Here is a 25,934-nt window from a genome sequence, read left to right as displayed (position 1 = left end):
TTGTCGGACAGAGCTGGCCGCCGCCGGCGCTATTTTGCTGATAATGGCGACTGACTTCGGTTTAGTTTTTTTGGCCTTGAAATTCTCTCAGAACGGACCGAAAAAAAATGCACTGCCTTCTTTGTTGAAGGCTTTCCCACCATTATTGGCCAGTCTCTGGTCTCTCTTGCCCAAGGCAACATGATGCTGAATACGAGTGCAGAATTTTCTACTTGGGCCGAGTCCTTCCAAGTCTATGTTATCTGAGAGAATTTTACTACAAAGGTTTTTGTTTATCATGACTAAAGCCAATATTGGATTAGATCCACTAGCAATTGATCAGTTCGAAAAATGTATCAAGAACCCTGATCATGGTGGTGTTTGTGTACTTATGTTTATTACAACAATCTTTATTGACACGACAAAAGTACAGCGACTTTCGTAAGGTCTACATGTATAACAACTACTTACAGTACAACTAAACACACATATATGGATATCTATAGGTATGACTAAATCAACATATAGGGTCTAGCATGTCATTAACACTATTAGTTCTACGGTATAAACATTCGTGGATATATTTGCCTACTTGTACACAGTGAGGGTTATCGCCTCCCAGAATGTAGTTGAATTTATCTATCGAACAGAGAGTAGCAAATTCTTTAGAACAAGCGGAAAGTAATGTGAACAGCTCTGTGCGTTTATCATTATATCGAGAACAATCCATAACAAAGTGACGTTCGTCTTCGATCTCATTTGGGCAAAATGGACAAAACCTCTGGTCACGGGGAATTTTAGTATATCTTCCGGCTTCTATATTTAGTTTGTGACTACTGATTCTCATCTTTGTAATTGCTCTACGAAGTTCGAAACTGTGTACATTCGAAAGATACTTCTTTTGTCCGTATCTTTCCTTTAGCGTAGAATAAATGCAAAGTTTTGAGTTATTCTGGATAGAAGAATGCCATTCTTGTATGTATATATCCTGTAAGCGGAGTCGTAATTGGTCGGTTAGCATATTAACATGATACAACCTCGGGTTTGTCCATACATGTCCAAAACCATTATAGTTGAGAATGTCAGTTACGTGATTTGTCCAGTCGTATTCGCCGGAAAGTAAAACATCATATGCTTCACGTAGTAAAGAATCTTCGGGTAAGTTTGCTAGACGGTGCCAGTATTTAATTAATTGTATCTCAGCATTGATCGAAATGGGAAAGGTTCCTAACTCACCACGGATGCCGTCATTTGATGATTTCGCATGTACTCCGAGTAAAAATTTTTGGAAACTCATGTCAATGGTGTCAAATTCTGGGATACTAGTATGTGAAGGAAGTCGTATATTTTCAATTGCGAAGTTGTCATTTTCTAATTTCATTCCTGATGCCAGTGACAATAGTCTATCCTTGTCTGATCTTTTCTTAAAATGGATGACGTAAGTATGAGTGAGGTCCGAAGACACACTCTTCCTAACAGTTGCTGGGAGACCTCCCTCTAGATGGAGTTTGTTTAAAAACGAAGAGAAAACAGTTTTGGGTGAAGATTCTGGAATTTGTTTTGATACAATAATTTTGATTGCTTTAGAAGTTTGGTCAAAACATGTGAGTTCGGCTCCGTACAGTAAAATAGGCAGTACAAACTTGTTGAAAAGGCTCATTCCTAGGTGAATTGGAATGTTCTTTTCTGAGAATAAAAGTGACTTTAGTTTGAATAAAGCTCTCATGGCTTTATTCTTTAAATATTTCCTGGCTGCTTTAAACTTTCCCGAAGAAGTCAGGGGAATACCAAGGTAAGTATAACTGTCGGTTACTAGTATTTCTTTGCCATATATATAGAATTTGTTTGATAATCTCTTAATAGAACCTTTTGTAAAAACCAGTACTTTCGTTTTAGATACATTAACCCTTAATTTCCATTTGTTGCAATAAGATTCCAGGTTATTGATACAATTCTGAAGCCCCTCTTTCGACAATGAGATCAAGGCTAAGTCATCTGCCCAAGATAAACAGTTGAGTGATTTAGAATTCAAAATTGCGGCGTCACATTTATCAGCAAAGCATTGAGGTAGGTCGTTAATAAAAATATTGAATGATAATGGACTGAGATTGCAGCCTTGTCTTACTCCGCATGTGGAAACAAAGGGGCTTGACAAACCATTTTGTAGTCTGACAGTATAGTTAACATGGAGGTACATGGATTGCAATACATTGAAGAATTTCCCACCAACACCAAGATTTAACAATTTGTAGAATAAACCGTCCCGCCATACACTGTCAAAAGCTTTCTTCATGTCAACAAAGCAAACATATAATTTCCCTCTCTTTTTTTCAATATATTTCTCAATAAGAGCTTTCAGGATAAATACATTGTCAGAGGTTCGGCACTTTCTTCTGAATCCGAATTGAGTGTCCGCTAGCAGACAATTGCTGTCAACGAATTTCTGTAAGCGAGTATTTAAAAGGAATGTGAACAATTTGGACAGACAGCTTGAGATGGCGATTCCTCTATAATTATCTACGTTAGATTTGTCGCCAGATTTAAAAGTTGGTGTAAGGATACTTGTGGTCCAGTTAGATGGAAATTTGTTGTTGGAAAGGATTGTATTAAAGAGAATGACCAGTGGTTCGCATATCTTTTCTGCCCCATATTTTAACATCTCGTTTGAAATAGAGTCAATACCACATGCTTTTCCATATTTTAGTGATTTCAAACCAGTCATAATTTCTGGTGTCGTGAAAGGGTAATCTAATGAATTTTGGGCGTTTTTATCTAAATGTTTAAGAGAATCAGTGACACTTTTTTCAAAAGAACTGTCAAATTCATTGTTTTTTACCAGATTATTTAATCCTTGAAAGTGTTCTATCCATTCTTTACTTGTGATATTAGTATCTATGTTACCGTTATATTTTGTGCCGTTTACTTCCTTGTCAAGAGTATTGAACAATGACCAAAATTGTTTGGGGTTTTTCTCATTTAATGTTTCTAGATCACGTAATAGATTGGCTTTATAATTCCGTTTAGAATGTTTGATAATTTTTTTGTACTCTTTCAAGGCTTTGAAATACTTCGTTCTGGTTTCTTGTTTCCATGGTTCTTTCCTCAGTTCTAAAGATAATCTTTTTACCCTTTGACGTAGGGACCAACAATTTTGATCAAACCAAATTTTGTTCTTTTTGATTTGTGTCTTTTTATTGTTTTGTATCTTACGTCTTATTCTAAGAGAGCTTTTGGAAACATCTAATAAAATTTCAGTGAAGCTTGTTACGGCCTCCTCTGACGAGTGAAATGTTTTGTTGCAGAAATCTCTCAGTTTTGAATGCGTGTCTTTGTTGTTTATAGTATCTAAATATAATTGTTTTGATTCGTCAGTCCAAATGAATTGTGTTGGTTTAGGATTATAACATTGGCTATCCTCCTTCAGGACTAGAGGAGAGTGCTTTGCAGACAATGAGAAAGAGATGTGACAGTGATCGGAAAATGGCGATATAGAATTAACATTCATATATTGTATATCGGTTAACATCGACCTTTGAGTGATGCAGTAGTCCACAACACTTGAACCATTATAATGATAACATGTAAAATCACCTTTTAGATCCCCCGCGAATCTGCCATTCAAGATGGTCAAATCAGCCGACGAGCACAATTCTATAAGGCGTTTACCGTAATTGTTTACTTTAGAATCTCTATTATTCCTTTTCTTTGTATCTAAAACATCTTTTGTCAGGGGGTCATCCGGGGAATCAATACTAAAATAGGTTTCCAAAACAGATCCTGTTCTAGCATTGAAATCCCCTAGGATGATTATGTCACCAAGATTGGAGAATTTGCAGATATCAATGGATAATGTATCAAATGGGTCGACTTGTATGGACTTTGAGGATTCGGGAGGGATATAAATGTTGCAAAGGTATAGGTCTTTTTCGAGTCCAAAGAATTTTTTGTCAAGTTTGCACCAAATGCTGTCGACTGAACTACTCTCTAATTTTGTAATCCCCTTTCTGAACGAACTTTTGAAAATAGTCGCAACCCCACCCGAATTACGTTTTGCCCTCTTATTCCTACATCTATTACTACTAAACAAACTATACCCTGGGAACTGAAAATCTACATAATTGTCTGCCCAGGTTTCCTGTATACAGACAATATCACTATTTCTAAAGTAATTACAAAACTCTACATCACTGAAAATATTTTATGTTCAACCTTACTCAGGGGAAACCCAGTACTATCTACCATTCAGAACTGTCATTTATTTGATGTTGTATTTAAGTTCATCAAACAGACAGATCGTTTTAGCTGAACCTTATTTGATTATTTCTAAGTTTGTTTATCAGCCATATGTCACTCTGTTGTTTGATTCCTTGTTTATTTTCATGTAGTTATTTCTTGTGTTCAATAGACAGGTTGTTTAAGTTGTTTTATAACCTTATTTGATTACTTCTAAGTTTGTATGCCAGCTACACGTCACTTTGTTATTTGATTCCTTGTTGTTTTATTTCATGTCATTATCATTATCTCTTGCCTTTGTTATTTAGCGTTTTGTAGTCCTGTATGTGTGTCTTTATTTTGTTTATGTACATGAGGAGAAGACCTCGATAAGCAGGGTCTGCTTTCCGTCTCATCCTCTTTAAAGAAATGTGAATAAAAAAAAAAAATAAAAAAAACTCTACATCGCTAAATTTTTTCTTAACACTGCCTTGGATATTCCAACTTGAAAAAACTAGCGCAGATTTTTTCTCCATGTCCTTGAAATTAAAGATATTGAAGGTGTAAATACAGCTACAAGAAGTAAGACTTATACTATATTATTATATCAGTAAACAAGTATTCAGATATTACCTTGAAGGTGGTGTAGAATCATATGAGTATTAAGATATAAGAATGTTCCAAACTTTACGGAGTCGGTGTCCTAGCTGTCTCCACTGTGGGCTGGGATGTCCGTTCTTGCCAGCTTTCCACCAGGCGGGCCTAACGACTTGTCCGGTACCGCTGGCCGTGTCCCCGCTCCTCGTCGTCGGTCCAAGCTGGCCGGGAACTCCGATGTTAGCTCCCTTCGACAAGCCAGGTGCAGCTTGTCCTGTTCCAACCGCTGCGTTCCTATGTGCTTGTTTCACGGTGGGCGGCTGGTAAGGTGGCTTCCTAGACCTCGTGACTGGAACTGGAACAGGGCGCGGAAAAGAAGGTCCGTTTTGCCACCTCATGGGCGTCCGCTGGTTGACACTGGCAGGAAGACGGGTGGCCTGTGTATCTGTCCAGGCGGGAGACTGTCTCACGGCCCCGGTCCCGGATGCCGGGTACAAGGTTCGCTTGACGTCCGACACAAGCATCTTGGTGCCGCTATTAGGATCCAGGTGGATCTGGTCGGGGAGGTACAGATGCCTGTCCTGTGTCAGTTTGCGGTGTTTGATGTACTTGAAGTTGCCACTCCTAGACAGATTCAGAACTTCTTGGTTATAGTTCTTGATGTTGGTATTGAGTGTGGAGTTATCATTTGATCCCCTCTGGAGCACCTGTGAGACTGCTACCTGCGCTTTAGGGAACGATGCTTTGGTCACCTCCAGTAGTCTGCGGGTGTTGTTCAGGGTTGTACTGACTGAGTCATTTCTCAGCTTGCTATTATCAAGATCGTTGGAACCGATGTGAAGTATAACTTGCTGAGTTGTCGAGTCGTTGATTTGTTTAATACAGTCAATGGCTGCTGTCACTGTGCTGGTTCTGACCAATCTCGTGGACTTTCCATTGAAAGCACGTTTCACATCTACATCTCTGAAGATGGAGTCCGCAAAAATTCTCACTTCGTACCTTTGATGCTGACTTCCCGTACTAGTGTTAGTTGCCGACTCTTTCACACTCGTGGCTGGTGAAGGGACTTCACGGCTCTGTGTTGCAATTGTTGCATTGTCATGGGCAGAGGGAAGCATGTTTGCAATCTGCTTGACAATGGTTTGGTTGGTAGCAGCATTGTTATCTTGTTTGTCGCCAGGGATGTCATTGTCATGCACGTTGTTCAAGTTTTGCATGCCCGTGTGTGTTGGTTTTGTACAGCCTCGGCAGGTACGGTTTTCTTCAATCTGTTTTATCCTATCAAACAGATACTGAAGTTCTGAGTCTTGAATTGTGATGGCCTGCTGCAACTCTGCATTCGATGCAGACAAGGCGTCCACTTTGATGGACAAGCCACGATTCCTCTCCATCCAGATGTTCCGCTCTATTGTCATTTCTTGAACTGTCGCGTTTTTTTCTTTCGCTAGCTCCTCTCTTTGCGACACTAGATCTTTTTGGACATGACAGATGTTGGTCTGTAATTTGTTGACTACCTTCTTGATGTGGCTCTCTAGTGACTTCTGTGCTGCTTCAACTTTAGTGGACAGTTCTTTAAGCATGTTGGTTTGAGACTCTTTCCTCTCCCGTTCTTTTGCAAGCAGCTCATCCCGTAGCGCGTTAAGATTATGAGTCATGTCGACAAACTGTTTCTGTAAATCGCCAAAAGCAGCATCGCTGATTCTCTGGGATTTCTCAACCGCAGTCAACCGCGCTAAGTTTGGAATATCTACGGCTTTTGTTGTAGGCTCACTTTGTTCGCCATTCTTAGTATCAGAGACCTGTTTGGCGTGTTTTTCAATCCTACTCGGCCCTTGATCTTCCGCATCGCTACTTACAGGCACTTCTATGTTCCCGCTATGTTTTGTGCTTGTATCAAACACAATCTGTATCTCTTCTTCCATATCTTCACTTACGGGTGCTTGCAGATCTTGTAGGTTTCGAGGATTGGCGCACTTGGGTAAAGTTGGTGTTTCATGGACACCGCTATTAAAGACTTGCTTTGGTGTAGTCGATTCTAGTGTTACCGTAGGAAAGTTGTCTATGGCGTCCCTGACGCGTAGGACGCCATCTTTGATCGTTGACCTTGTCTGCATATCTACTTGGGCGTTTATGTTGACTAAGAGTTCAGGATACAAAATGTTCATCCACCACTTGGTGCATTGCCCTTGTACCATCAATCCGTGTTTCTTGTGATAGAAATGTACAGAGAGAAGACTTTTACCTGACTTCCTTGTGGCTGTGGTGGTCTGGACCGTCATACATGTAATGCCAGGTGTGCTTTTCCAGGTGACAGTTGTCTCCTTGGTCCTTTCAAACGTTTCGTTGAAAGCGTCCTTGTGGGCTGTGATCCATTTGTCCAGCTGTTTGGACCGCAGTTTAACCCCGCAGAAACGGGATTTATCTTGGTCTTCGTAGTCGAAGGCAAGAGACTCGTCCGCGGGAAGTCAGGTTGACATTCCAGAACTTCGTACCCGGGGTCTTGCGTTTCGGCGTCTTGGCGTGGGTCTTGGCGTGGTCCTCGGCGTGGTCACCCATTTTACAATTAAAGTTCTCCTAACAGTCTTCAAAATCTCCAAATCATATACAGAATATGCGATGTATATATAGAATTAGTATAAAGTTCCGATAACTCACTTCCTGTAGCGTTAACACCTTCAATATAGAATCAGAACCGGAGACCTCGTGTTGCGTGACCGTACTCGTCCGCCATCTTTATTTGCCCCTACAGGATGCCCTCTACCTGCTAGTGATGGTTGACCCTGACGCCCCCTGGGGGTACTTTCTACACTGGCTGGTCACTGACATCTCGGTAAAACTGCTGAAAGTTGTTAGAATAACATGTTTTTTCTGCATTCTGTTTTGTACTGTTAAGGATTAGGATAAAGATGTCTTTATACTGACTTGCTCATAGTGAGCTCAGCTGATCATGAGTAAGTGGGACCAGAATGTAACGTTAAGATTTATCTACCAGTACTCACTTTTGGGTTGGCTCCAACTTTTTGTAAGAAGTGCTGTAGGACCGAATGTTGGACCGATTAGAAAATTAACAGATTATTTTATCAGGCATTCACACACTTCCAGGTGGAAGAACATAACAAGAGTGAAGTAGAGTAGAGTATATAGTAAAATCTACCAAGTTTTACAGCCAATCATACAGGTGCAGTTAGCGTTGTAGGATTTTAAAACGCCAGTGTGAGTCTAATATTCCACCAAACAGATTTCTTTGTAGTGAAATGGACCATTGGTATGAGTCATACTGAATCAGGTCCAGGTTCAGGTTCGGACCTGGACCTGATCCTTTGGACCTGAACCGGACCTGGACCTGAGTTTTCTGTACCAACCCCTAGTAAACCAGCACTGTTGTCTTTCCACAGGGTGGAGATTTGCAGGAAGGTATACAGAGTCAAGACTGGAGTTCTGTTGGAACGACCTTGACAAGTATGTTTATTTGTGGTAGCTCAATACTAGTAGTGAATGTTATTTTATGATAAGGTCATTCGAACTTAATCTTATGGAGGACATTGTCCAAAAACCCAAATTTGATGCTAGAATTGAAACAGCTTAATCTTGGAAAGGAGATGAAATAAAATCTTTTGTCAAGTATGTGTACAAGAATCAGGTGCATTATAGCAATTTTTGTTGTCTTCGTACTGTTCCCTTGCCGGCTACTCTGCTCTGGCCGGCTTACTCCTCTATTTGTTCCATTTCTACAATTTTTCCAGCGATCCGGAGTCTGGTAGCGGCTATAAAATGATGCCCTTTTTCCTCACCTGAATCACTTCCTTCCTATGCATATCCTTTCTCCTGAAGATTGATCAAATGATGGTACCCTACATACAGTAATGTATACATGTACATGTATCAGTTGTTAATCAATTAAGATCATTAAAACCTGGAACAAAGAGACAAAGGGACTTGTTCCCAAACACCACAAATCTTGACATTCCCATTCAACAAACAGAATTATGAAAAAGGAAATGTAACAGAATTTCTTGGATGATGAAGATACATTTCTCAGGTTTGTAGAGGGAAGGCGTCAGACGTCAGAGACAACATACATCTGCAACATCAAAGAGATATCCAAAGTATCCTTGTAGGTCCAGCCACACTAATGGTCTCCCTCCCTCTTCGTTGCTAGGTTACAGACCTCCGTCGCCACCTCCAGGATCTGTGCATCGCTACCAGTTCTTCCTCTACAGCCTGCAACCAGGCCAGGACAAGACTTTGAACAGCGATGTCCGTGGAAATTTTGATCTTCCAGAGTTCGTAGAAGATCTTGGAGACCCAGTGGCTGCTACACAATTTAAAGCAGAAAAAAACTAAATTGTGTTCAGTTCACAAGGAACAGGCAGAAAAAAACGCAAATGCAATGAAAGTCGAAAAGTTATTGCTGTTAACTCACAGTAAGCATTAGAGCCATTAAAATACTGTAAATGCATTTCAGTTCACGGAGATTTAATTTCGTGGTAGCGGGAAAATGGACTTTTCGCGGTAGTCTCTGACTGTTATGGAAAACGTTCTTTGGTTGTGGTTTTAAATTCGCGGTGAAGCGGCCGAAAGTTTCTGCATTTACAGTAGTTATCTTATTCCAACACAAACCATCTACCGGTAAACTGAACAGGTTTCTTCAAAAACTGGTGTTACATGTATGTTGGCACATTATTGGGTGATTGTGGCAAATTTATTTACTGGTTGTTTTCCTGAATTCCAGACAGGTTAGTTAGATATGGATACAAAACAAAATTGTTTCTCGTATTGGTTTCTCTCAGTCCCATAGGACAACTCCAAAAGGCAGGCCAATCTAGATACCACTTTGATGTGCAGCAAATATGGCTGGAAAATCGTTAGGTAGTTTTTGTTGTTTTCTGCGTCATTAGATTTGGGCCCTGTGGACAATATTAGACAGTGAACCTGGCCAGTTGTGCCAGTAATTTGATTAGCATGTCTCTATTAAATGTATATTGCTGGGCCCAGGTCTGATCAGGGCTTTTGCCAACTTTCATGTTTTTTTTGACATACTAAATTTTGGAAAAAGTCTACTGGGAACACTTTTCTTGTATGGTTTCTTTAAGAATAAGATTGATGTATAGATTTATGTCTGTCAAAGATTTAGCAATGCCTAGAATTTTGGTCCCACATCTTTTGAATCTTAGTATTGATAAGTATGTCCTTTGGACTTTCTTGGTATTTGCACTGGGCTCTTACATCCTACAATTTGCAAAGATAGGAACAACACTTTTAAACCAGAAAAAAAGTTTTATTCATATTCTTGTGTTCTATATGTCTCAATACCCCATCTGTCCAATGATCTTTGTGCAAGGACCTATATTCTAAGTTAGAATAATTGATATATGTATACATTGTATATCCATTCACTAATGAAGGAGCTAAGCTAGACACCCACCTTCTGTTTAAAGTTAGCTTTCCTCTTGGGTAGCTTGCCCGCCCACCGACTCTGATGTATTCCTTTTTTGATGCTCAGTAATTGCTATGGGACTATCCAGTAAGACTGGTGATCGGCTTTGTGCAATAAATAGAATATGTTAACCCAGACATGTCCCGTTGTATTTATTTATTATTTATTTCTTATTTTTATCTATTAGGATTCTCCATACATGGAGGGTATGGTCAAAGGACACCTTTTCAAAGCCGCCATACACACATGTTCCGGGTGAATGACGTAAATCACACCGTGGGGCTGAAACGGTATGGAGGTTCGCCAGGCCTCCATCCGGGTGATCTAGAGTGAATCACCAACAAACAACAAGGGTTTGTTCCATCTCACACCGCACCATCGCACGTGTGGGGGTTCTTTAACGTGCATGGGGTGTGACTCTCCCCATACACGGGACCTCCATTTAACGTCCTATCCGAGGGACGGCCCTAACCAAAGCCAGGTACTCATTTTCACCTGAGGAAAGCCGTGTAAAGTGCCTTTCCCAAGTGCACAAGATCGGTGACAGATTTATGACCATCCATTAACAGTTACAATGCAGGCCTAAAGATTTGAATTCCCTTACTCACCGTCAAAATGGTGTACAAGGGAATACAATTACAGGTGTTGGTAGTATTGTAGGTTCTATTGTTTCATCGATCGTTACACTGTCAACATTTGTGCTCTACATGTGTCATGATGGCTTGTTTGTTTGAGCTTTTATTTATTAATGAAAAACTCAACTTGGCCTGCTAGTAGCTGTTCATTGAGATCATTAGAGAAGAGGTAAGGGTCAGACAATACTGAACAAAGATACAGATTTTATGATTTTATTCCTAAGGGACCGTACAGCATGGGGGGGCGGTCGTCAGAGGGTCAGGTCAAATTTTTTTTGCTTGGCCCTCCCCCCAGGTCAAATTTTTTTCCTATGCCCTCCCTCCAAGTCAAAATCATTTTGCTAGGCCCTTCCCCCTCCTATCAACTTTGAAAAAATATTCAAGACATCAATAAATCACTGCGCTCCCATTTGGAAATGTGCTTTGCGTCATACATTTTCATCGCGAAGTAGATCTCTCTCACCTCTAGTAAAAAGGGAAACAGAATGGCTCAAAATATCTGCTTCATAGAGGCATAAATATTTGCTTTATAGAAACTATTTCATTGTTTTGATATCCAAAGAACACCAAAAAAGCATGTGTACCTGGATTTCTAGTAGATTTGCGCCACGAAGCGGCGTGCGCCCCGCCCCCTTACTTTACGCATTGCAAGCTAGTGGACCTGAGTGGCTTGACTATTTTTTTCGATTTACGTATATTTTGGTCTTTTTCTCGATTCTGTGGTGGTAATAACTGACAGTAAATCGGGGGGAAAATGACAACAAAAACGACAGCACGATTCGACCAACCAAAACTGTAGTGGGGAGGTGGGCGCATGCGTGACGCTGATTTTCCCAGGCGGTCGCCTCTCTCTAGCTGCCGGCGGGTGTGAAAACGCAGATTTGCAGGATATCTTTTAAAAATGCCCCCTTTTTTGCCACGATTTCCTGCATTGCATTTTGATGTGCAAATTTGCTGCTTTAATAACATTTCTATTAAAAAAACACGAGGGTTTCAAGTTTTTGAGAACGACGTCCCCAACACCATGTCTGGTGCCAAAGGCACGAGGCATCGCAAGGTAGGTCCGGGAAAAATTTGAAATCTTGACCCTCTTAAAGCTATTTCCTGAAGTTTGAAGGACATGTTTTGCTGGCAAATGAAGCTAAGTTTAATGGAATTTCTTTTAGAAATACAATGTACAAAATTAACTCCCCCGAACACATTATCACGATGTCGGTCACCAAAGAATCAATCAATATTGAGAGGAAAACTATCTCTGAAATCTGTAGAAAAATTCAAATTTGGTAAAAGTGATACTAAAATGTACATTTACAAACGCATGTATTAATTTTTGTGTGTGTCGGGTTCTTGTTTACATTAATGTAGTCAATTATGTACGTTTTCACATAGTTTTGTGTGGCCCTATTTTATGCAAGTTAGTTCATAGCAAGGACGTTACATCCTTGTTCATAGTAACACACTTTTCCAAAATTAGTACAGTGTCATCCGACCAGTGGTGCAGAAAAAGTGTTATACAATGTTTCGTTCTATGAATAAAAAGTATTATCATATAGCCAGGCGCCGCGGACCAATCAGAAGGCCCCGTTCCACGTTGGTTATGACGTCGTAACACTTCGATTCCGGCCAGGCAGGTGCAAATTAACACCGGTGCGGGTGTTAATTCATTTTGAATTAACACCGGTGCGGGTGTTAATTCATTTATACCAATCAAAAGGAACGAAAGAAAGGTATATGCAGGCATTGGCCAATAAAAAGGAGCAAAACATATGCCGGAGCAGACTGCAAGGGGGAATGGCTCCTTCTGTTAACATTGATAATGAGTTTTGTTTTTCTAAAAAGCCTGCAATGTTTCGAATATTTTCTGTGGAAATTTTGGTTTCAAAATGCAATCTGTAATCTCCTTACATATGTATATACCAAATGTGAACTTTCAGAAATTCGACAAAGGAATTCACACGTATAGTACCAAGGGATCTATGCGTCATACAGGAATTTGCAAGTTTGGGTAGGCTATATGATAATAACTTTAATGCCCCGCCTTATCCTCGGTGTATATGGTGAGATAATCCCTTGTCAGGTGCGATAACCACCTCATAAACCACCTCGTTCGCTACGCTCACTCGGCGGTTTATTCGGTGGTTATCGCACCTGACCAGGGATTATCTCACCATATACACCTGCGGGCCGGGGCATTAACCCTTTATTGTACTATGGAAAAAGTGTGGCCTTATTTTATGCAAATTAGTTGATAGGAACGTTACCACACTTTTCCGCAGTGTCAGCCGACCAGTGGTGTAGAAAAGGCGTTGTACTATGAAAAAGGTGTGGCTCTATTTTATGCAAATTAGTTCATAGTATTACACTTTCTGCACTATAGGAAAATGAACACAGTTATTGAAGGGCTCTGATTGGCTGACGGGTAGTGGCCATATTCTATAAAAGTATCATATACATATCACTCACTCACACTCATTATCCACGTGTAATACTCCTATATCTGACTTGATAGCCTCCCCCGGTTTGCAGTGGTCTCACCCATCAAGGTCAGTAAGGTCAAACCAAGATGGCGACCACCAGGAAGAAAAACGACGATCGGCTGTTCAGCGCGATGCTCTCGTCCCTCGCCAACGTCATTCTCGTCGATCCCCACAAGCGAATCGTGGTCTACTGGTTCGTGCTTATCCCTCTGTCCATCCTTCATGATCTCATCCCCCTTCCCGAGTCGTATTTCTCCTACAAGGGCAACGTTCTCAACCAGTACTTCGTGAAACTCTCGTGGGCCTGGACTTTGCTCGTGACTACGCTGTTCGTATCGTTGACAAGTTACGTGTACACACTGACTGACACGTCAGCGGTCCTGAAGCACCTGTCACGGCTCCTGGTGGGAACGACCATCTGGTTCGTCTTCACGTCTGTTTTTGACACCGTTCTACATTACACAGGGAGTTGTACCGACGCGGAGTACACCGACAAGCGAGCGTGTGTGAAAGCTGGCTTCGCCTGGGATGGTTTCGACATCTCCGGCCACGCCTTCCTTCTCAGCTACTGCGCCCTGCTCATCACCTCGGAGCTGTCCGTCTTAAAGACGTGGGACACAATCCAAGAAACCCTCGAAGAAGAGGCGAACAACGAAGAACGCTCGAAAAAGAAGAAAGGTAATAAAAGGAAAATCGAGAAGCCAGACGAACGCGAAACCAGTCTGGAGTGGTTCTATCGTCTAACCCCGGCCATCTCTGTACTGTTCGGAGTCCTGTGCTCGCTCACCCTTCTGTGGGAGTTTATGCTGATGACCACGGCGATCTACTTCCACACCATCAGCCACAAGTTGATAGGCCTGGCCTGTGGGACGCTCTCCTGGTATTACACCTACGGCAGGTGGTACAAGCACGCCTTTCCGGGCCTACCAGGGGAGGGCCCGCTACAGAAGGGGGGAAAACGCGACAGGCATATATTGTAACACACGATGTAGTGAAGAAATTGGCTATATTTTAGGATTACAAAATGATACGTAATAATTTGGTGAAGTACATTGTACTGTGTGTAAATGAACTGTTTGATTTTGTTGTGGTTTGATTTAGCAAATACCACTATCTATTTTCTGAATTATTTATTGTTTTAGTGTACAGCCTTCAATTTCCAGTCTAGTAGATCTCGCCCTTTTAATGTACGAAATTTGAGTGAAGTATGCTTTAATTTGTGTGTACTTAGTCTTATCCCCATTGACTTAGTGATGTCAATGCATTTCTAGTGAAATAGGAGCAAGTAAACCTCACCACTTCCCTCCCTCCTACTAGTCCAAAGGGAGCGGCTCTTAAACCCCCCGAGAGTTTTGTGTTACGTATAATATGATATACAAATGAGCGATGGACAAACGATGGACGTTAATCTTTCACTTCGAAAATCCAACATGCTTGAAATGGAATGGCCTTAGATGGGCTTAAGACAAAAAGAAAATGCAAACATTAGAACATTGCAGCCCTGATTGTTTTTACGATATGACTATGTTAGCGTTCAGTTGTACAACTGTACAAACATATTTCCCTTGTACGCGCCCTCCTCCTGACCTGACTTGATTCAGATTAATTGTTCAGATTAACAGGAAGAACATTGTGTGCACAGGACGCCCATGCCTTCCTGTTCACACAAGGACTACCTTGTTTACCTCCTTGCTTTGGAATGTAACTAATTGCGTGGGCGTTGTCTAAACGCATGGAAAACAGATTTAGGTAAAGTATTTCTTAAAAATCTAGAACCTCTGTGCTACCTCTGTTGTTTGGTGGATTGTTGAATGTTTTGTTTGGGCGTGGTTGATAGCTGGGGACTGTTTCGTAGCTCAGTAGTATTGATCTAGGTATATAGTTTAATTGTTTATTGTTGGCGTACACAGTTTGTTCAGCGCTACTGCAGAACCTATTCCTACTGGTAAGGTTTGTAATGAAGAATTATGGCTTTGATTAACTGATTAATAAAACTTTTTTTTGTATGATTTACAAACTGAAATCTTGTGTTTAATCAGTGTTTTCTGCATCACAATAATCATTATAGCAGCTGAAATTACATAGAAAAGCAAAACATAAATACGAACGCGAGTAACTAAAATAATGATGGCAATAACAATGAAGTTTATTACAGAATTGCGGCCAAATGCATTAAGTTAAGGAATAACAAAAATTATGATATATTTATCTACATCGTATCTACTACTATTGATCACTAAAGCTAATGTGAAAAACCATGTTTTGGGCCACAAACATAAGCTCACATTTCATTGAGAGATATGACATTCTTCACCTTCGTCACAAGCATACACACATACACGTAGAAAAAAAAACTTCCGGGTCGTTGATATCCATATGGCGAACTAGCTATTGCATAAGGAATTGGGAGATATGGCAGCGTTCGCTCCCTCATGTTCGTCAGTAAAATAGTTAACCCAAGGAAGTCATATAACCTCCTTGGTTAAGAGACAAGTAAACATATCACTTCGAAGTCCCCGTGACGTAACTACAAGTAACTACTGGTAACTCTAGCTAACGTGATAGTTCCACGGTCTTCGGTTACAAAAGTTCACAAGACAAGATAAGAGATGCCTTATCACATTCAGGAATGTCAGGAGCATTCACACAGACACAAAGCTTCGATTCTTTGGGATCAATGCCCTTGTGGCGAACTAGCTGCTAATAATTCTATCTGTTCAGGCGGTGTCCCGTCCATCCCGAGCCGCCCTGCCCCCGGCCTGCCCGGGAACGCAGCTCGCCTGTACCACACCTCGTACGTCAGCCACCACGACAGGGTGCCGCAGAACAGCCCGATCAGCTTCTCTCCTACACTGTGGAAGTACAGGGCGGTGATAACCAGCAGAAACATCCACAGGAACGTCAGGACGACGAGTAGGCAAAACAGCGGCCAGACGAACGGAGTAAGCCGGTAAAACCGCTCCAGGGACGATGAGGATGCTGCTTGATATTCGCGGATGTGAGTTCCGTCTTGAGATGGTTCGTCTGCCCGATCCGAGGACTGTTGGTCGTGCAAACGGCGTGTTCCCGCCTTTTCCAACAGTTCTGGAACCCTGTCCCATTGCAGGAGCACGGTCAGCTCGGACGTGATGAAGAAGACGCAGAAGCTGAGGAGGAAGGTGTGACCGGAGATGTCGTACCCCTCCCATCGGTGCCCCGCCTCCTCGCAGCCCGTCGAGTTGGTGTCGAAGCTACGGTCCGAGCAGCTCGCCGTCCACTGCCTGACGCCGAGGAACAACCCGACCCACACTCCCCACACCATGGTACCGACAACCATGCGGACTTGGTGTTTGAGGACAGTTTTGACTTCACCAAGGGTGTACACGTAGCTGGTCAGGAGGACAAAAATTGCGGTAGGGATGACGGTCCAGGCCCAGCTCCATTCCGCGAAGTACGCGTTCAGAACGTTGTCGGAGTTGTTCAGGTAGGAGTCCTTCAGGGGCGCGAACTGGTGCACAAGGGAGCAGACGATCACCACGATCCACATTAACACGAGTCGGATCCACGGGAAGTCCATGCAGACAATCTTGGCAGCGGACGAAAGTAGCGACGAACACCTGCGTCCTGTCTCTGGCGACGCCATGTTTAGCGCTAACCTTTCACCTCAGGTTTTGTTGTGGTTCCACAGATTATCTCAGCTCACTGCTCACAGCAAATCTGTCTCAATCCCGCTTTATCCTCAATGCTCACACGAAAATTGTATGCGTAACGCAAACCCAAAATGCTCTACTTCAAAATCAGACGATAGCTAGCTCTGAATGCCCCAGAATGGTATCTTTCTCGGACGTCTCGTGCCGTACACATAATCATGTATTCATACAACTTGCTAGGGGCTAGTTCACTGAACAATATGATCAGGGTCTGTGAGAAGCTTTTCGTGACGTAACGAAAGGGAACAACACTGTACGCCGTTGGGTGCATGCAAGACGAGTATAGACCAATAGCGAACGGCGATACAAAGGTGACGTCTGAGACGAAAGGGTAAGACAATTTCGCCCCCCCCCAAAAAAAAACAACATATAAATGAAATATCCCTAATGTCACAGTGCAAAACCGGTTTTGCTGTCCAACCTAGAGGTGTTCCTCTTTGTTAACTCATTCGGGGTGTGGGTCTATATATTGGGTCATGAAAAGAAGGTCCATGCTGCAGTACCATTACATTAAATCTCCTTTCGACACAGGTGTTTAACATTTCGGGAGTCTAATATAAAGTTCAATTACTCCACATTTTGACTATTCATTCTGTACAGTGATGCCCTGTTAACACTGACATCGTTGTCCGTGATGATTGAGTCGTCTCTTGGTTGAGGTACCTTGAGCGCTCACAGGGCGGCGCTTCTGTACCGCACATGAGCATAACAGGAGGCCAGCCTTACCTTCCAAAAGACGTTGCTGTATCATTGCGGTGTTAACGAAACCTCACAAACAACTAAGGTTTTAACAATTTGTATTATCACTTCTTGAGCAAAGACGTAATATAGAATAAAGTTTAATGGAGTGGATATTTTTCGGCCCGTTCTCCTTTTTTGTTCACTTTGCGATAATATATGTATTAAAACATACGCAGACAGAAACTGCAACTCATTCTCGTATCATGTGTAAAGGCTTTAACTAACTTTCATCAACTTCCGACAGCTTTCACAAAACCAGCAGGTACGCATGTTTCAGACAAATTCAGCTTTTAATAGAATCTCTGTACAGTAACTGAAGCTCAACAAGAACAAATGTTCCGCAGAAGTTGATGTTAAATAAGCGTCAGTGACATGAAAATAATATCTAATTCATCTTGCAATAACATGATCTATGCATAGACTATTGACGTCGAATATGGCCAGAAAGCATCGATGTGCACGTGTCTATGTAACAAATGATAAGAAATTAGAAACAAAGCCAAACTGCACAGCAGTCTGGCATAACAAATACCGCTTCACGGATTGACCTGATTGATTGTCACAAACCGTTCAATAGAAGATCCAATGAAACAGTACAATAGAATAATATAACGCAGACCCTGTGGACATTACAGCACCGTTGTCGGAGATAAACAAAGCATCACCTTCATCGGACTCTATGGCGAAGAGATAATCCTCCCAGATATGAAGGCTGTTTGAAACTTGATATAAGTAGATTGACAAGAGAACATTAATGAGTTTCTCTAGTTTTTCTTTTAGTTTGAACTTTGCAGGGAAACTAAACTTACACTTTGGTAAACAATGTGATTATAACTTGTGTCACGTGCCAATGTAATTATATTACAACGATTATGGCAGCAAAAATAAGGTATAAGAATGTATAGAATAAAGAAGATGACAAAAGGACTGTCGAGGTCATAGAAATCTAAAAAGTTATGTCCATTCCCACAAAGTTAACCCAAAATGTCTCCTGCATACATTGCATCACTTTACATAAATAGCTGCGCAGTTCACATCATTGTTATCATTCTGTTGGCCAGTTTGATTTGTTGGCGAGTCAGATGCTGAACTTGTTGGCGAGTCAGATGCTTAACCTGTAAATTCTGACGCCATCAGGTTGCTGTCATCAACATAAATTGGGCGGATAAGTAGAGATTTGATTGATAAAGGCTCCCAATGGGAATACTCCAGTAGAGGCGACACATACAAAAGTACATGCATTGAACGTACATAAAAAACACCTGAGTCACATGGGCAATGCGCCATCTTGCAGTTTCAGTGTACACTGCAGCAACAATTACATTGTAGCAGATAACTTCAGGAGATATTGATCAAGGATATCACAGGTAGGCATATTATTCTTAGCTTTTTGTAAAAAAAAAAAGACACAGAAACTGACCCAACAGTGTATGAAATACTACGTATGTATGGAACAATTTGATATTTGCTTGGCTATGGCTGCATTGTCTGTAGCCAAGACTGATTCATGGAATTTAAGATTGGACAATTTGATGTAGTACCGACTGGAGCAGCAAGGGGGCATCATTGACATGGTCAAAGTAGCCAATGTGCACTTGTTTACAAGTGATGAGCCGTTGCTGGTGGCATTGTTTCTTCATGTATGACACAAGGCTAAGTCAATGCTCTTACTACAGAATCTTTATGTAGTACCAACTGCAACAGCATGGGGGCATCATTGACCTGGTCAAAGTAGCCAGTGTGCACTTGCAGGCAAGTGCACTGTTGCTGGTGGCATCGTCTGTTTCCATGACAGAAGGCTAAATTGCAACTGAAAGTCAATGTTCTTGCTCCAGAATCTTGATGTAGTACCAACTACAACAGCATGGGGGCATTATTGACATGGTCAAAGTAGCCGATGTGAACCTGTAGGCAAGTGATAATCTGTTGCTGGTGGCATCATTTGTTCCTATAAGAAAGTGCAACCGAGAGTCAATGTTCTTGCTCCAGAGTTTAAAAAAAAAAAGACATTTCAGGCTGCATTGACACACTAGTCTCTTGTAGTTAGACAATGTTCCAATTGGCTGCAGTTATTGGATTTATGAGCCTTACATTTTCAGTAAGTCAGTAACATATCTGGTCAACATGTTCACAAGTTCCACTTTGGTCAGCACCCCTCTCCCATCAGCGGACATGTAGAGCTGTCCTGCCTGTAAAGGCTGCATCCCTGAGGACTCTGTTGATTGTATTCTCCTTCAGATTCTGCTGGCTCTAATCTTTGCTGGGCCAGTGACAGACTTTGGCAAATTTGAACCTTGTCCGTGGTCAAGTGACACTGGCAATTTCTGTACTGTCCTGAGCTTTGTCATCATTGTCATGCCTTTTTTTTAGAACATAAAAAATGAGGCTTGAATTACAGCCTTCCCATTTTGCATTGAAACACAAACTGTTATATTGGTCCACTGTCACAATGGTTTGCATGCTGATAATTCTCAGTTCAAATAGAGGGTAACTCACTCACGTCCATTGTTCCCTGGCCTTTTGCAAGTTTAGTTTTCAAATATCTTCCTTGACGTCGACATTGTCTACCCATCTCCTCTTAGGGTGACCACAAGGATTCTGGCCAGCTACAGATAAGTTCATGACCTTTCTTGGCCAGTTGTCATGGGTCATTCTTTGTCCGTGGCCATACCAACAGAGGCTGTTGTAGCACAAGATGTCACATAAGCTGTTCAGATGACACTCTTTCTGAAAGTCTTCTGGAGCATAACTGAATCTGAAATGTCCACAATGTGTTCACCATGGCATCAGATGGTAAGTCAAAGCATGTGTTATTCCAGAGACATCCTGTGACTGTAGTTGGCCATGTGCTGCATGCCTGTGGCCATGCTGGTGTCTATGAGGTACGTTTTTAACTTCCCCTTCCCTTTCACATCGATGAGTCCTCTGCACTCACAATGGTAGTTCAGCTCTGTCAGAAACTGGGCAGACTCTTCCGTTACCTGTCAAGAAGTGGGGAGATCATTTTACATGGCAGAACTCTTCATTATACCTAGGGCTCAGCCACATATTACAAGCCATCATAGTATTTAAATGTTCAAGCAGGTTGTAACAAAACCAACAGCCCACAAGAACCTAAAATTGCCTCTTTGGTAAAAACACAGCTGAATTTTTTTAAGTACAATAGCAAATATTCCAAGAATGAGCTCAGTTTTGGGTCATACAACAATGGTATGCCGAATGTGGACTTCAAACAACATGCTAAGCAGCCTTTGTCAATCAATTTTAAGTCCACTGGTCAAGCAGAATCACTAATGGCCATTTCACTTTGCTACAAATTCTTCCAATGACATTCAAACTGTCTTACTGGTGAATCCTACACGCCTATCACATTGTACTTGTCACTCCATCACAAAAGCACTCTGATGGCCAGCCAAACTTTATCAAATCAAACTCTATCAAAGGACAATTTCCACATTCCAAAATGACAAACCACTTCAACTTGGCACTCCTTATAACACATACATGTATTACTATACTCAATACTATTCACAACATGACATTGTCCAGATAATCCAGTCATGACGTGTATTTCAAATGTCCATGTTGCCTAGACATTTTGCTCACCTGTATACAGCCCATGACCCCAGTAGACTCCATCCTGCTGGCCACGTTGACACTGTTGCCCCAGATGTCGTACTGTGGTTTCCTGGCTCCGATTACCCCCGCTATCACTGGGCCGTGGTTTATACCTAACAGCAAGGCAGGGATACAAGAAGAGAGTTTGTGTCAGAGACTTTAATTAAGCGCCTGCTCCCCCCCCCCCCCCACTAATGCAAAGAATGTATAAATTTATTTTGGAAGTTTAGATTTCAGCATTTGTAGTCAATTATTCATTTATCTAGTTTTAGCACATTTATGGAAGGGTTGACATAACAGGTGACTATCACCTTTTCAACCAGACTGTAAGGTTTGATCCACTCATGACACCGGGAAGGACCCCTACTCTTTTCGATAAGTGCAGAGGGTTCTTAACGTGCTTAAGGTGTGGCTCTCCCAAACCCAGGACCTCCATTTAATGTCCATGATTTACACCTGAGTGAAGAGAGTTATGTTACATGCCTTTCCTAGGGGCACAACATCAGGGCACATCAGAACCCAGGAAATCTGGAGTTTGGGCCAAACACCTACCAATAATATACTGCAAATGTTCGCGGGGATTTAATTTCGTGGTAGCGGGAAAAAGGACTTTTTGCGGTGGATTTAAGTTCGCAGTAACACCATAGACTGCAATCTAATATCATAATAGAAAATGTTCACGGTGGTTTTAAATTCGCGGTGACTCGGTCACCGCGAAAACCGCAAACATTTATCCACCGCGAACATTTCTGCATTTACAGTAGTGCCACATGATGTATCTTGAGAATGGTGTATTGTTGTGACTATCCTTTCCTAGGGGCACAACATCAGGGCACATCAGCAGTTTTGAACCCGGGACCTCTGGAGTACTAGTTTGGGCCAAACACCTACCAATAATTATTAGCGCCACACTAGTCTCCAAGCAGACTATACAGTGCCTTAGAGATAGTATCAAAGCTGGCAAGGGACTTAATATAGCAGTACCAGGTGCCCATTTGACTCCCTTTGGCCGGCTACACTCCTTGGCCAGCTTTGATACTATTTCTAAGACACCGTAGGGTCTGCTTGGAGACTAGCGCCACACGATGCCTCTTGAGAATCTATGTGACTATCTGCTACATGGGACACAGACTACTATATCTTTCAGTGCAAAGTGAGTCATGCAAAATGAATGCATCTCTGACGTTACCTATTCTGAGCTTGAAGTCGTTGAAGGAGTGCTTGTTGATGAGGTGGAGTTTCTGCACCAGGGCCAGTGCAAAGTCCACCATGTTTCCCATCAGGTGCAGCTTCTCTGGGTACGACACACCTTGCTGTGGGAACAGACATCACAACTTACATCAGGTATACGTTTCAGATACAGACTGAATATGCTAAGCTAAAGCTATAGTTGCCCATACATTAGAACAAGGGTCAACCACCATCCCTGATCAGAAGATGCATCAGGCCCGGCCTTCTAAGCCCGGGCCACACATACAGACTGTAGGTGCGAGCACTTCAGAAGGCTAGTCCACTGGTAGTGTAGTTGCTTAACGTCCAAGATCAAGGAATTGTGTGTATCAATGTGCCACAGCCATAGCCCGACTGATGATGAGTATGCATAGCCCAGCAAATTTGGCCTGTGTGTCAATATAACAATATCATGTTTATAAACTCAATGATACACCAAAAAGTCAAAGCTGCTATATTTTTCAGGTCTTGCAATCTCTGACAACTGTTCACACTATGTCAAGGTTCATGACCCCTGACCTGGCCTGTGGTGGAGGTCAGCCCTGTTGCTGCCATGTAGGTGCTGCCGATGGTCTTGATCTTCTCCACATGGCTGAACTTGGGCTTGGACAGGAGCTACATGGATAGGAGACAAAACCTTACTATGTCATTGGTGTTTTCATCATAAGCATCTTGTCGTGTCACTGACCAAAGACACCGGATGGCTGTCTGAACCGTCTGTTTTCAAAATCATATCCAGTAGCTTCAGTTACTGCTTTTCGGCGAATCTTAAGACCTGGGTGTCTAACCTTCATCGAAGCATCTTGTCGTATCTTAAACAGACTCCTCTTGCCAATCAGTGAATCAACCCTCCAAAACGATATGCCAGTAGTCAAACCTGTTTCATGTTATGGACCAGCTGACCATTAGTTGGCCCTTGCACTGTTCTTGCCATTCACCCAAGCATTAAGCACTGTCTATAGCAGATGCTTGTCAAATATGACCATATGCCAAAAAGTAGTTACTCAAGCAACTGAATATGGTTTTGGAAACAGTAAGACCTTTTGGATAGAATCCACTATCCTTCGTCAGTGACAAATATGACCATGTTCTTCAAGTCCTACGTGCAGGTAATATGATGGCAGCTGTTGATATACTAATCCTTTTGGACTAGAAATACATGACTTGAATGTTGTCAAATACTACAGTAACTGTACATTTTGCTGCTCCATGATTTTCATGCTCATATTTTTCTATAAAATGTATCAGAAAAAGACCAAAACAGACAAATGAACACTTGATGACAATTCAATGTGCTACAACTCAAGTACATAACTCAGCCACAAAGTATATTCTGAGCTTCAGTCTCTCACCTCATCGAAGTCTGCTATAATCTCGTTCAGAAGTCTAAGACACTCCAGACCCTCCTTATTCACATCAGTCTCCACGTAGAACTCCTTAAAGTTTGGGATGGAAGCAAACATCACGCAGACAAACTCATACGACTGGCTGTACAGCTCCTGCAAGGAAGGGCATGAAGCAATTTATTTATTTTTTTATTTGCCAATGATACAACTCATTACACAGATCTGCCAAGGCAGCTTTGGGCTGGTAGCAGCAGATCCACAGAGATACAGACGAACATACATCATCGGTCGACGTGATCACACATGTTCGCACATGTTTACACACGACGGGGTTATACCGCCCCTTACGGGGTGACATACCCTTTCATATGCGCCAGGTCTCCCGTCCGGGTGAATGATGTAAATCACCGTGAGCCGAAGCTAGGTACTCATTTTCACCTGAGTATAGTGAGGAAAGCCGTGTAAAGTGCCTTTCCCAAGGGCACAAGATCGGTAACACGGCAGGCGGATTCGAACCCGCAACCTCTCGGTCACGGGGCGAACACGGTCCCACTGCGCTACGCAGTCCCAATACGCGGAAGCAATAATTAAGGTTAGCCTAGAATCTGAAGACAAGCGATTGTTCAGTTTCCGTACACTACCAATAATATGCAAGTACTCTTAAAGTGTCTTCTCTCCTCTTCTTTTGGGTTACTGTCGCAACAGGGCTGCTATTCTTGCAAGCTCTTGTATTCTCTAAGGACTCCTGGTTCAGGCCTTATGGATGTAATATCCTGAGTCGGTGAATCCAGTAGGGTTCCCGTTGTAGGCGGTATTGTCTTGTGGAATGTTCATTTCCTGTGCAGCAGAGCTTCTCGATGCCAAGGACTTCAAGGTCTGCATTGCTATGGTCTGTTTGGTTGAAGTGGGCGTTGAACTGGGGTGTTCTTTGTGTTGATGGATGTGCGTAATCAACTTTGCTACCCTTAATCTAACACTCAATCATCCAGTTACTCTAGAATATTGACATTCTGATGAATCAAACAGCTGAACCTTTAGTCCTTCCAAATATATCAGTGATAACACTAATAGGCTTCAACTGCCATCGATATTCTTTCATTCAAGTGCTGAGTGCTTGAAAAGTCTGCTAACCCTTGAAGAGCGAGCAAGTGATCTGCCACGTGGATGGGCATCATACACTAAGCGTACATGTAGGTTTGGGCCCTCTAGTCATTAACTATGACTTTGTCTGGGAATCCAATCCACAGCACATCACTATATGTATAAGGTTAACACACTAACCACGAAGCTACTGCTTCTGGACTTAAGGTCTAAGAAAAAAATCTGCTAACCCTTGAAGAGCGTGCAGATGAGCTGAGGAAGTGACCGGCCAGCATGATGTACTAGACAAGTGTAGGTTTGGGCCCCCTTGTTAAAGTTACTGTATGACTTTGTCTGGGAATCTAAACCACACTGCCTACTATCTGTGTAAGGCAAGCACACTAACCACAAAGCAACTGCTTCTAAGAAAAGTCTGCCAACCCTTGATGAGCGAGAGGATGAGCTGAGAAAGTGATCGGCCACGTGGACCGGAACCAGCACTTTGTTGAGGCTCTCCAGTATATCGGAACTATATGTATTAGGGTATATTGCTACTAGAATTAATAAGGACTAAGAAAAGATTTCTAACCCTTGAAGAGCGTGCGGATGAGCTGAGGAAGTGATCGGCCACGTGGACCGGCATGACGTTCTCCACCAGGACCTTGTTGAGGCTCTCCATGGTCCCGACCTCCTCCCCCTCCCGCTTACACTTCGTCTTCCACAGGAAGTCCATCCGAGAGGTGTACTCCACCTGGAGAGGGGGTCAGTCAAGCAGATGGAGGGTTGAAAAGTGCACTAGATTGTATTTTCACAAGACTACAGGACTTATAAGACTGTGTACAGCCATGTACAGCCGTGTACCTCCCTGTGTACAGCTTGTGTACCTTCTGCAG

At 42.3% G+C, this 25,934-nt stretch overlaps 3 protein-coding genes across 4 annotated transcripts in view; 1 reads left to right on the top strand and 2 right to left on the bottom strand.

Annotated features, from left to right (window-relative positions):
- Window positions 1-13,381: 13,381 nt before the first annotated feature.
- Window positions 13,382-15,347, top strand: LOC118417334 (fat storage-inducing transmembrane protein 2-like). Its single transcript, XM_035822873.1, has one exon. The coding sequence runs from the start codon at window positions 13,424-13,426 to the stop codon at window positions 14,315-14,317; it is 894 nt and encodes a 297-aa protein (XP_035678766.1). The 5' UTR covers window positions 13,382-13,423; the 3' UTR covers window positions 14,318-15,347.
- A 115-nt stretch (window positions 15,348-15,462) lies between these two features.
- On the bottom strand, window positions 15,463-17,925 carry LOC118417333 (fat storage-inducing transmembrane protein 2-like). Its single transcript, XM_035822872.1, has one exon. It carries the CDS (start codon window positions 16,957-16,959, stop codon window positions 16,012-16,014), a length of 948 nt encoding a protein of 315 aa, XP_035678765.1. The 5' UTR covers window positions 16,960-17,925; the 3' UTR covers window positions 15,463-16,011.
- A 778-nt stretch (window positions 17,926-18,703) lies between these two features.
- LOC118417332 (adenylate cyclase type 2-like) overlaps window positions 18,704-25,934 on the bottom strand; it is a 43,413-nt gene continuing 36,182 nt past the window's right edge. For both annotated transcript variants that reach the window (XM_035822870.1, XM_035822871.1), the window contains exons 18-23: window positions 25,631-25,792; window positions 23,968-24,114; window positions 23,135-23,230; window positions 22,575-22,698; window positions 21,374-21,498; window positions 18,704-20,748 (exon numbers count right to left, since the gene is read on the bottom strand). In XM_035822870.1, coding sequence (XP_035678763.1) covers window positions 20,578-20,748; window positions 21,374-21,498; window positions 22,575-22,698; window positions 23,135-23,230; window positions 23,968-24,114; window positions 25,631-25,792 — 825 coding nt within the window. In that variant the 3' untranslated portion in view covers window positions 18,704-20,577. The remainder of the gene's footprint in view (window positions 20,749-21,373; window positions 21,499-22,574; window positions 22,699-23,134; window positions 23,231-23,967; window positions 24,115-25,630; window positions 25,793-25,934) is intronic.

This window comes from Branchiostoma floridae, chromosome 6 (genome assembly GCF_000003815.2).
Source record: "Branchiostoma floridae strain S238N-H82 chromosome 6, Bfl_VNyyK, whole genome shotgun sequence".
Taxonomy (NCBI): Eukaryota; Metazoa; Chordata; class Leptocardii; order Amphioxiformes; family Branchiostomatidae; genus Branchiostoma; species Branchiostoma floridae.
Note: the sequence above shows the minus strand (reverse complement) of the source record. Positions and strands in the feature narration are given on the sequence as shown.